Source organism: Lithobates pipiens, unplaced genomic scaffold (assembly GCF_037356315.1).
Source record: "Lithobates pipiens isolate NorthernLeopardFrog02 unplaced genomic scaffold, aLitPip1_a1.2 Scaffold_23, whole genome shotgun sequence".
NCBI classification, from domain to species: Eukaryota; Metazoa; Chordata; class Amphibia; order Anura; family Ranidae; genus Lithobates; species Lithobates pipiens.
In genome coordinates this window covers 65,557,788-65,570,209 of record NW_027507785.1, presented here as the reverse complement: position 1 = coordinate 65,570,209, position 12,422 = coordinate 65,557,788, and the positions used below count along the sequence as shown (strand labels likewise).

At 43.2% G+C, this 12,422-nt stretch overlaps 1 protein-coding gene across 1 annotated transcript in view; it reads left to right on the top strand.

Annotated features, from left to right (window-relative positions):
- IL17RE (interleukin 17 receptor E) overlaps positions 1-10,656 on the top strand; it is a 114,340-nt gene extending 103,684 nt beyond the window's left edge. Inside the window, 5 exon segments of the mRNA XM_077451778.1 lie at positions 1,087-1,146; positions 3,121-3,175; positions 7,724-7,831; positions 9,384-10,030; positions 10,032-10,656. Of these exon segments, the coding sequence (XP_077307904.1) occupies positions 1,087-1,146; positions 3,121-3,175; positions 7,724-7,831; positions 9,384-10,030; positions 10,032-10,115 (954 nt within the window). The 3' untranslated portion in view covers positions 10,116-10,656.
- Positions 10,657-12,422: the final 1,766 nt, after the last annotated feature.

Sequence of the window (12,422 nt, the reverse complement as noted above, 5' to 3'; positions counted from 1 at the left end):
TTTAATAGCCATTCAAACCCACCAGGGTATGTAAACTTTTGATCAGGGTTATTTTGGTAGTTTCTGTTATCATTATGATTTTAAAAAGAGTAAACACAGTTGATTGATAATAGATGGCTTCAGCCAAACACTAACCACGAGTGAAAGAAAAGTTTTTTGTTTTATCATTCATATTCTCTGAAAAATGGGCAAGAAATAATCCATTCTGCCAGGGTATGTAAACTTATGAGCACAACTGTTGATAGCGCCATCAATTTATGCAGCAATATATATAAAAGTTTTATCACAGGCACTTGTATAGCACCATCAATTTATTCATCACTTAACACATACATAATATATATTGCATTATGAGCAATTTCCTGTGTTGGACAATTGTTTTTCATGAGTAAGGATGAGCCCCGGCGTGTTCGCACGCTCCACGTGCAGAGCCCGCCAGGAAGTCGGCACGGCGCTGCGCTAATCCTAGGCAGTGAGACATTTTCCCCGATCTGTGGCTGCAGAGATTGGGAAATGTCTCACTGCCTGTGATTAGCGCAGCGCCGTGCCGACTTCCTGGCGGGCTCTACACATGGAGTGTGCGAACACGCTGGAGCTCATCCTTATTCATGAGTACTGCATGTGGCCACTAGATGGTACCAGAAGAATCAGAAGAAATTATACTTATCGCCATCTAGTGGCCAAAAGCAGTATTTTCTGTTTTACATCAATGAAAAACATTTGTCCAGCACAGAAAATTGACTAGAAAAGTTAATTGTTTTTGCTCCAGTTTCTCAGAAAAAATGTACATGCACTTTCAGAGGACTAACTGCTCTGTTTTTTTTTTTTTTCATTAAATAAATCCCTGAGAGTAAATTAGATAGTGTCCCTGTTGCTAAAATAAAAACTTGTAAATACGACCTACTGTACCTGAAATGTTGCACCTCGCTCTTCATTGATCTTCGGTATCTGACATTTCTGGGAGTATCGCCTACCCGGTTCTTTTTTTTAAATTCTGAATTGTTTGATTTTTATCAACGCTTAACTGTGCCTAGTTCGCCTTAAAAATATATTTTTCATATTGAGATGATTTATTTTATCTTTCAGATGCAATCCAAAACGATGCAGCTCTCCCTTCCTTGGCCTGGCCTCGGTCGTTGTATCAAGGTAGGAACTGTCTCTATCTACCTTCTTGTTTGTCTAATCTTTGCAGATAAAGAACAAATATAAAAACAATTCTCCCTAGAGTGTATATAAACTGTATCTATCTGTCCAAACATTGTCAATATTATTTATCTTTATGCCTTTTTATTGGTGATCCCAGTCATCTGTTGTACACAAGGCTAGCAGCGGCAGCGTTGTAAGGTGCTAAGGAGCCGGATCGACCTAAGCTGACCTTACATTATACAATTTTCTTTTACTATTTTTATACAATTTCCTTTAGATTTACCTTCAGCAAGGGCCTGTTTGATTGAATACAAGTTTAGGTTTGACCGCATATTACATATGGTTTTTGGTAAATCTTAAAGAAAATTGTATAACATTCAGTATAGCCAGCCTAAAGCTGGCCTTATACCAATAGACTTTCCTTTGAATGTTCGGAAATTCTGAACAATCGATCGTCAGAGCATTCAATCTTGTCATCATCGAGTCAACTCATTTTGTTTGAAAGACCTTAAAAATTAAATACATTTTTTTTATTTATTTTTCATATTGGTGATCACAATCATTTGTTGTATGCCAGGCTGGCAGCAGCAGCGATGAACTGACTAAAGTTGACCATACACCAGAAGACTAAAAGTGCTTCTAAAGGCTCAAGATTTTTTATCTTCATGCATTCTTTGCATGAAGATAAAAAACCATCTGTTTGCAGCAGCCCCTCTAATACTTACCTGAGCCGCATCGTGATCCAGCGATGTGCATGAGAGCCTCAGCTTTCTGGGGACTCTCACTCCTCATTGGCTAAGGCAGCAACGGCTCCCGCTGTTGCCTCAGCCAATGAGGATTGATAGTCCCCGAGGTTCTCATGCACATCACAGCCAGCGAGCCAATGAGGAGAGCTCACTGGCTGTCAACCACTGCCATTGAGCCAATGAGGAGAAAGAGGGGGTGAGGCTGAGCCACAGCTCTATGTGTGAATGGGCACCCAGAGCAGCAGCTGGGGACCGAGTCTGCCTGGGTGCTCCCAGTGCCAGCTGCTTGATCTGGGGGCACGCAGCAGGGGGGGAGGGGCCAGGAATGCCAGCGAAGGGCCCAAGAAGAGGAGCATCCGGGCTGCTCAGTGCAAATCTGCTGATCCGATGAGTATCACTTTAAAAGGGAGTCTCTGGTTAAAAAAGACACAGATGGGATCTATTTATAAAATGTTGCTGTCAGAAACCATGAAATCGGGCCAAGACAGAAGTACAGTTAAAACACACTTGTTTAATAAAAAAATTAAAAAGAACAAACGTAGTCAAAACATAGCCAGAGTTCAGTAACCGGAACGGATAGTCAGCCAAGCCAGAAGTCAGGGATTAATGTAGTGGAACAGCAAGCAGGATCTGGAGCCAGAAGGGATGTCAGCAAAGCCAGTCTTTAAACAGGAATGCAGGAGATGTTTCTTGTGATGTTGACCAAGGCGAAGGCAGAGACCCTCTGGACTGGATGGATTAAGTAGGCAGGACTGACGAGCAGGATAGGAACAACAGCTGAGTAACTGGAGAGATAGGAGCTGGCAATTAGCTGACAGCTGAGCGGCTAGCTCAGAAAAGGAAGGGCTGAGCTCAGCCCTGAAAGTTGCTGTGCATATGTTTCAAGCATTCACTCAGTTGTCACAAATAATCCTGCATTTTGCTTTATACGTTTAGTTCCTATGATCGTCGGCTTTAACTAGTGACCACAGTGCAAGGTTTTCCTGATTGAGGTATTTCAGGAGAGTAGCACATTATGGCCACTTGATGGCGTTGATGGAAATAAATGCAGAATAAAGGCAAAATAGGGGATTATTAATGACAGCTGAGTGAATGCTTGAGACATACGCATTTTTTTTTCTTTTATACATGGACTCTAATTGTTTTATGGAAGGAAACAGATGTTAGCCAAGCGTTTTCTAGTGATTATAAAATTGTAAAATGTTGTTTTTGTTATCTTTCCGAACAGGTGTGGCGGTCTGATGTCCGTTTTGCCCATGAACGTCTCATCTGTTCATTTGATTGTGAGTATGACTGCTTCTGTTCTGGATTAAGAACTTCTTTTACCAGATATCCGTCTTCTAGACCCCAAGGGGGTGAGGTTTAACCTCATGGGTGGGGCTACTCCAAATATGGTCATAAATAGGAGGTGTTTATAGTCCTCAGTCCTCAGTCCTCTACTCTAGGGATCTGCTGTCCTTGCTGGGCACATACAGCCAGAGCAAACAATGAGAATACCGACTTGGCAAAAAAGGTGATAAAATTGCCACACCACATATAATCCATTCAACAGACACCAAAATTGGTCAAACTTTATTTGTAGTGATCACAACTTCTATATGGGGGTTACTAAGCATAACCAGTCTATAAGCTAGTAATACATTTTTTTTTTACATTTTCGACACAGGAGAGAAGAGATAGAACCTTTATCACTTTTCTATTGCTGACGGTGTGCCTGTTGGGGAGATTTACCTCCACTTCCCTTGCCAGTTACTGGGTGTCACAAGAACAGGAAGTGATGTAATATCTGTGTGGGCCAGGGAAAAGCAACAGAAGTACATTTATTTAGTAGAGTGGAGTAGCTTATTTTTTTTCTTATACTGGTGACAGCTGTGCTAATTTCTTGTCCCGGTGTCACTGAGACAGGAAGTGATGGAAAATCTCCCCAATGAGGACACAGTTTTAAAAACCCTGCTGAAATTCTGAATCGTACCTGCTCAATAGAAAGCTAAAAAAAAAAGTAAAAAACTTTCACCTTGAGTTAGGCTATCAGTTCATCAATGCTAAGGAATGTGTCAGTGTAATATATAGAGGTTTTTATTACATTTCCAGAATTTCACATTTTTTGCTCTAAGAATGTCTAAGGCTAGGTTCACATCTCTACAAGCAAGAATGTCAGCAATGGAACCGTTCAAATTGCCACGACTCATGTTGCAGCGGCTTTGAAAAAGGTTCCTGCACTGCTTTTTTTCCCGATTTCACTGCATAGACTTCTCTTAAAGTTTCAAACCGCAATGAAATCGGACGTGCAAATTGCACTGATCTGCGGCTTTGAAATCACTCTGAAGTAGAGCGATTTCAAAGCCGCTTAGGTGTAAACCAAGCACCAGGCCTTGTTTACACTTGTGACAGTGTTCACCACCTTCTGAAAAATGATCTGTGTTTTATTGCTTTTCTGTGGGATTTGGGAGGTGGCTACAAGATAATATGCTGCCTTCTGAATGTGTCAGAAACACCGCACTGTAGCCACATGGTTGGTTTTGGCACAACCACATTCATTTGAACAGGTCGCTTTTGCCAGTGATGCCAAATGTGATTACGGGTGAATCTACCGCATTTTTCCGGGGTGGGGGGGGCGTTCTCCCCCAAGGCGTAAGGGCAGGGGTGGCTCTTTAGCCACTTCCAGTCCTTTTGGTGGTTGTACCAGGATGATGCCTGCAGCTACAGGCATCACCTCGGTATCGGTTTTTAGAGCTGGTAGACGTCTCTATCAATCAGAGCAGCTTACTAGCCACTCGGTTGCTATTACAAGCCTTCCGTGGCTCTTCTGTCCCACCGGGAGGCCTGAGTGACCAGCTGGCACATCCTCCAGCTGGCCGGACAGCCAAGCAAAGCCAAGACATGACATGATATCACTTTCGGTTTGCTTGGAAACCATTGGCGCCAGATTAAAAAAAATCGAAAGAATTCAAAAACACAGATTTTGGAGTTTTGAATGCTTTTAAGTGCAGTGGAGGACCTTATAGACCCCAGATCCCTCCATAAAGAGTACCTGTCACTGTCTATTGCTATCACAAGGCATGTTTACATTCTTTGTGACAGCAATAAAAGTAAAAACAAACATTTTAATTCAATTAATAATAATAATAAAAAAATGAAAGCGGCGAGCGCACATCTCGGTCCCGCAGACAACGCAAACGATTGTCCCACACATCTGAGGTATCACCCTGAACATCAGATCACGGGCAGTAATTCTATACATGGCACTTGGACGAATCATGTCTCAGGGTCTAATGAGGAAGCTGCAACTGTTCGCTGTGAATGGCTGCAGCTTCCCCATCAGACCGGTGGCGGCCCGTCCATACAGGACGCATGGGCGCCACCCCCCCTATCCATGCTTCCGGCCCTCCAATCTACATGCAGGGCGCCGGACGAATTTTTTTTTTTTAGCATGTGATTAGAGCCAGAAGCTTTAACAGGCTTCAGAAAAGGGTGGGCTCGGGTCGCAGAGCACTGTTCCACCCAGTTGTGTGACAATAGCAAATGAATATTCGCTATTGTCACACTGATTATAGGGTTGCCATTTCATCCCTTTAAACCAGACACACAATAAGTACACAGGTCCTGTGGCTGATTGAGGTGGTAATTAAATTCATTTGGTGCCTTATTTGCATTAAATCAGACTCAGAACCTGTCTAATTCATATGTGTCCTCGATTAGAGGGATGATGTGGCAATCCTATTCTCCTCCCGGCCAATCAGGAAGAAGCATTCCAATTGGCCTAGGAGGAGGAGGGAGGAGACGGCGTGATGCAGAGGAGGAGAAGCAAGGGGAAGCCGCCGCCGCCTGGCTGGGAACTGTCCAACTGACCAACTGGAGGGGGGGGGGGTTTGCGTGTGGTTGACCCCACCGAGGTGTATGTGGGTGCGCTGTTTGCCGACCAACACCCCCCCCCCCAAATATACCACCAGCTGCCACAGCATCAGACCCTGAGACAAGAACGGTATACTGCAGCTGGGGTGGGGCAAATTTAGATAGGAGGTGGGGTGCCAAAAAAAAAAAAATACACCACTGAATGTGATCTGTGGTATAATTTTTGCAGCACTGTGACTGCAGTAGCTTGAACTACTAGATAACCTGAAACTGGGCAGTCATGGGGCAGTAAAACGATAGTTCACTTATTTCTACTGTCCCTTAACTGCCCATCTAGATTAAGGTGACCAGAGTTTTAAAATGAAATCCGGGGACATATTTTTTTTTTTTACTAGTAATGGCAGCAATCAGCAACTCATAGCAGGGCTGCAATATTGAGGTGGACAAATCAGACACTAACTGACAATTTGACACTTGATCAGTGATCAGTGCTAAAATATGTACTTTCAGTGTACTAATGACACTGGCTGGGAAGGGGATAACATCTAGGGCAATCAATGAGTTAAATGTGTACCTAACAAGTGTTTTCTCACTGTGGGGGAGGTGCTTTTACTAAGGGAAAACTTAGATCCCTGTACCTGCTTTGCAGGAACACAGGATCAATGTCTTCCATACTGACAGAATGGGGAACTGCCTTGTTTACATAGGCAGACCACTAGGCGAGTCCGCCGGATCTGCTGATTGGCTCTGATACCCAGAAATGCAGGATCACGTATATAAGTGATCCTGCGCAGTGCGATCGCCCTGTAGCAGTAAATCTGCTATCAGGCGATCGGCAACTGGTTAAGATCATCAGCATTATGATAACTCACAGGCAGGGGGCGCTCTATCATGGCTCTGGCTGGCTCTGTCACAGTGTGTCACATACCATTGCGGCTGGGTGCTGATTTTGTTAACTTCTGACCAATAAGTGCCCCCCGCTGCCTGTGAGTTCTGATCCCGTCCATTATGCCAGAGAGACAGACACCGTGCAATGTAGTCTATTCACAGACACCCCCAAAGCACACCTGTGTTGAAGCCTTGAAGGCACTGGCAGCCCCACCATTGGATCTGCTTCCCCTCTATTCCTGCTGCTGGACATCATCAGCTGAGCTCAGCTGCCTCTCTCTGCCCATTGCCACCTCCGCCTGCCTGACAGCCTCTCAGGTCTCACTCTCCGGCCCCCCGACTACTACCCCTGGGGCGGAGCAGAGGAAAATGACTCTGCCGGGGAAGGCAAAGAGATAAGAGGCAGGCGGCTGGCCGTGATTTGAGCCAAGGCAGAAGAACATGTGAGCGGAGCTGACTGGGCATGTGCCAGAAACGGAAGAAATAGTCCATTCGCTCTGATCAGCACATCATCATCAGAAAGGGACACAGATAATGGAAAAATACACCCCCTTAAGTTAGTAGGAGTGGGGGGTGTAATTTAGATTTTTTTTTTATTCTGCACTGTCTTTGAAAATCGACCCAGCTCCTGTTGAAGTCCAATCCAAGGACAAAACCGGGGACAGACTTGGACCGGGGACAGTGTCCTCAATCCAGGGACTGTCCCCTGAAACCGGGGACATCTGGTCACCCTAATCTAGATGCGACCCAAATCTTCTGTTCTGGCTCTTGCTGTCTTTTACCTTATTACCTGAGAGCAAGTTACAATCAATAGTCAGAGTGAGTAATCACCGAAGGGAGGGACGGCTGCCGAAATCTGACATCATCCTCCCAAAATGCTCCACATGGGTGGGTGCGCCGATAGTAAATGGGCGTACTCACTTAACTAAAGCTCAATAATTGTTTTGCAACCAATCGTAATTCATCTTTTGCAATCTAAAAAAGGACCTGTGAACCTGTGATTGTTATAATTCTCCCTGCTGACTTTCTGAAATGATACCGGTGTTGTGGTGTTCAGACCTCTTGTTTAATCATATCTTCTCCATCGGCAGATTCTCACAAACACCTCGGCCTGATCGCGCTTGTGGCGTTGCTGGTGGTCTTCGCTCTGACGTTATTCTGCTTCCTCACCTTCCACAAGATATGGAAGTTATTCACAGGTAAGACAACCATATAACCTGTCGCATTGCTGACATGCAAGGAATGTAGAGCAGTTAAACGATACATGAAATAAACCCCTGGATGACCTCCCAGGAGAATTTGTAACGCAGGTTACCTGGTTTATTTAGATTTTATTTCTGCTTTTTGTGGGTGTTTAAACCGGACTGGCGGGTTGAAAGAATTTATTAACAACGTGTGCTTTGTGCACGCCTTTAATTGTTTATGGCAGTTCTGCTTTGCTTGTTCTTGTATACTACCACCTGGCTGCCCATTTAGAAGGTAGTAGGTTCATAATGCCACACGAGAGACCGGAGGGAAAGAATTTCGCCATACCACACAGGGTGAGGTTTCTTTTACGTAAGCGCACCCCAGGCCAATTTTAATATTCTACATCAGAGAAATGTAGAGCATAAAAAAAAATAAAAAAAACGAAGATCCGTGGGACTTTGAATATGCCTCCAATGGTGACATGTGCCTATTGTTGTGTACAGATGACTCACCTGCTGACCCTGTGTTTACATGTAAATAACCAGGATTCATATGTAAATAGCAGCAGCATTCATATGTAAATAGCTGCATCGATATGTAAATAAAGGCGTTATCCATATGTATAGCATGACCCCTGGAGTGAGATGATGTGCTGTAACCTCTAGCAACAAATCAGTGAGCAGTATTACTGTACAGTAATCTCAACAAGCAGAAATCATGTGCTGTAACCTCTAGCAGCTAATCAGTGAGCTGTAATGTGTGCTGTAACCTCTAGCAACCAGTCAGGGAGCGGTAATGATACACTGTAACCTCTGTCAACCAATCGCAATAGCTGCCTGATCTGATTCAATAAACTGATTTTGAGTCTAGCTGCTATTTATTGTATGTCTCAGAGCAGGTGATCCATATGTATAGCATGACCCCTGGAGTGAGGAGATGAGGAGTGAGGAGATGATGTGCTGTAACCTCTAGCAACAAATCAGTGAGCAGTATTACTGTACAGTAATCTCAACAAGCAGAAATCACGTGCTGTAACCTCTAGCAGCTAATCAGTGAGCTGTAATGTGTGCTGTAACCTCTAGCAACCAGTCAGGGAGCGGTAATGATACATTGTAACCTCTGGCAACCAATCGCAATAGCTGCCTGATCTGATTCAATAATGAACTGATTTTGAGTCTAGCTGCTATTTATTGTATGTCTCAGAGCAGGTGGAGAGCAAAACTGCATTGGGGGGGGGGGGGGGGCAATAAATCCAATCAATATTAAAGATGGCCCTGCAGGAGAGCCTAGGCATAGAAGAGCATTTCTATTTTTCCTGAGGCATTTTGGACAAACTAAATCTTTTACAGCTTAGACACGATCAAGTTTTTTTAGATGTTCCCTGTAACATAACATATCTTCACTCTTTTGAGCTCAGGTCTACTTTAAATAGTCCCTGCAAGTGTTTGAAATATGTACATAGCTACTTGACTTGAGCAGCCCTTTTAGTTGGGGGCAAAATATTGCTCTACAGCCTGCAAGTTCTACTCATACTAACAAATGTGTGTTTATCCTCTTGCACAGCTCCACTATGGAAAAGAACCATCCTGCTTGTGTATTCTCCAGATTCCTCGGAGTATAAGACTCTCATCTGTGCCTTTGCTGACTTCCTGCAAAGCATCCTGGGCTGCGAGGTCATCTTGGATATGTGGGATATGAACACAGTGAGCAAGATTGGAATGTTACCTTGGTTTTATCAAAAGAGAGAGCTAGTGAGTCAAAGGAACGGCAAAGTGATGATCATGTGGACCACACGGACTAAGTCTATGTATCAGCAGTGGAGGAACCGCCAGCTGAACAGTTTTGCATGGAAAGACCCAGCAAACTTGTTTGGGGCTGCTATGTCTTGCCTAAGTAAAGATCTGGGAGGAGAACAGGAGAGCGGAAAGGTGAAGGAGTACTCCATAGTCTACTTTGAAGGCCTTTGTGAAAAGAAAGACATTCCTAAAAACCTGAGGAAGATCTCCAAGTATCGTCTTTTTAAGGACCTCTACAGACTGGTCATCAAGCTGCAGGACACTACTTGCCTATCTTCAACATGCCTGATCAAGGCGGTTGCCAAATACCTCATGAAAAAGCTAATGCGCTTGGAAGAGAGCCAAGACCTACAAAACCACATAGAACTTTGCAAGCAAAGACTACATGAAGAGTTGAGCATAAAGAAGAAGATAGAGTCAACAGGCCTTTGAGCCCTCAGGAATGATCTCATTTTTATTGTTGGAAACTAAACTTTTTAGGGGGGCAATTATTCCTTGAGAATGGACTGGCAGCTGTCAACTTTGGAAGGACTGTATTATAAATCTATGTCACGGAATACTGTAATTTAAATTTTTTTATAAGGGGAAGTCGATGTTTTGAATCACCTGCTAGCCTCCAATATGGAAGTTCATTGTGAAATTTCCCTGCAACAATTTTTGTGTCCACTCCTCCCAATGGCATCCCATTTTGTGGCTTGGTCAGCTGTAAAAGTGGTGTAGAAAATCCTTCAGGTGAGCCCTGTAATTGCTCTGGAAGTTGTGTGTACCTAAAATTGTGGATGGAATATGCCACCATGGAAGTTCCTGAGGGCTATTAGAAGCCAGCATCTGATTCTGCTTGCCAACAGCCATACTGATTGTAAATATCTCTGGCCTTTAATGTGAAGATCGACAAGGTGCCAGTAGTGGAAAAAAACAATAAGCCTTGAAGGAACCAAGTATATGTATAATTGTCATTGTAAAGTGTTGAACCAATCCATGTGATTTTTTGTGATCTGTTTCTTAAAAGGACAACTATCATTAAAAACTTTGATATCAAACTTTTATCTTTAAATTATAACTTTTGCGTTGTTACATGTATGAACAATGATCCGCTTTTTACAGGGAGGTGTAGACGTGGCATTTCCTGCAGTCTCCTGAATGCCGAACAGAATGAAAAGGAACACCGTGCCACAACTGTGAAAACAGAATGGAAAACACAAGGGAAGCCAGACTAAGTGCAGTATTAAAATCACCTTGGTATATTAAAAAACAATGGGCAACATTTTTTATTAAACCAGGGTGATTTTATTACTGCACTTAGTCTGGCGCCCCCTTGTGTTTTCACTATTATTTCCATAGTCTCTGCTTCACTCTTAGCCCTTGTACACACGGTCGGACATTCCGACAACCAAATCCGTTCAGAACGTGATGACGTAATTTCGTTACAATGGGACTACGTTCAGGCTAGTAGCCAATAGCTTTGGTCTAGGAATTTGATTTGAGCATGCGTGGCACTTTGTCCGATCGGAATTCTCTACACACAATCGGACAAAGTCTGATTGGATCATGTTGTCGGAAAATTTTATAACCCAGCTGGAAAACTTGGTCCGTCGGATACTTCGACGGAAACAGTCCGATGGAGCCCATTATCCGACAACATGGTCCTATCGGACATTGTCCATCGGAATATCCGACCGTGTGTACAAGGGCTTATAATTATGGACAGCTTTTTGGACTTATAGTGGATTCTACCAATAGTATCTTCTGAGTGTTCTAGATTTCTTCGGCGCCATTTATCTATTTATACGTGGCACAATTGTGAGAATAGCATGTTGGTCATGGTTGTTGACGCACGGCCCCATTCATTTGAATATGTCATGTGCAGCCACAACTTGTGTACACCCTTGCAGAGGTAATAAAAATGTGGCTCAGCTGTCTATTTTTACGCCCCCCTCCCCCCCTTTTTCCTAGCCACAAGTGTAAACTAAGCCTAAGAAACGTTTTACTATCTCTTAACCACGTCACCTAATATTTGCAGTGTAACAATTTACTTTTTGCCATTTGGCAATTTACTTGGCACCACTGCTGTGAACACCTGACCTCATTAGTGGACTTCGAACCAAGGCAAGATCCTCAAGCAGCTGGTCAACAGGTTTGTCTGTTTGCTCATGTCCTGGATAGAAATCTCTCTACTTGACTTCTGTCTGACATTCAGTTTATTTATTTATTTATTTCAGGCACTTATATACCGAAGACTATTTACATAGAGCTTTAGATACTGTGCATTTTGGATTATTTTTGTTATCACTGTACCGATCCCTCATTCTCCTAGCATCACATTGTACAAAAATGGGTTTTAAAACGCCTGGCACAATAACCATCAAAATGCAGTAAATGACAGTCACAATAAATTCCATCAAACTGGACTAAGTAGGTCGGCCACCGTAAGAAAAGAATATTGTTTTGAGTAATGGTCAATGCCATGGAAATGACCATAGAGGATTCTTTTTTCTATTAGCCAAAGGGTTGATTGGCTGCAGCCAACGATCACATGAAAGTCCTCCAACAGTCCTGTTCAACAAATGTCAATTGTTAGATTGACTTCTATAAAATCGGGATCCAAATTCAGCTGGTCCCTGAAATTGTTTTGGAAAAAATACACTTTTTTTAATTAAAATAAAAACAAAAGTAAAGTTAGCCCAATTTTTGTTGTATAATCTGAAAGATGATGTTACGCTGAGTAAATAGATACCTAACATGCCATGCTTTAAAATTCCGCACGCTCGTGGAATGGCAACAAACTACGTCAAAATCTCCCAGCTAA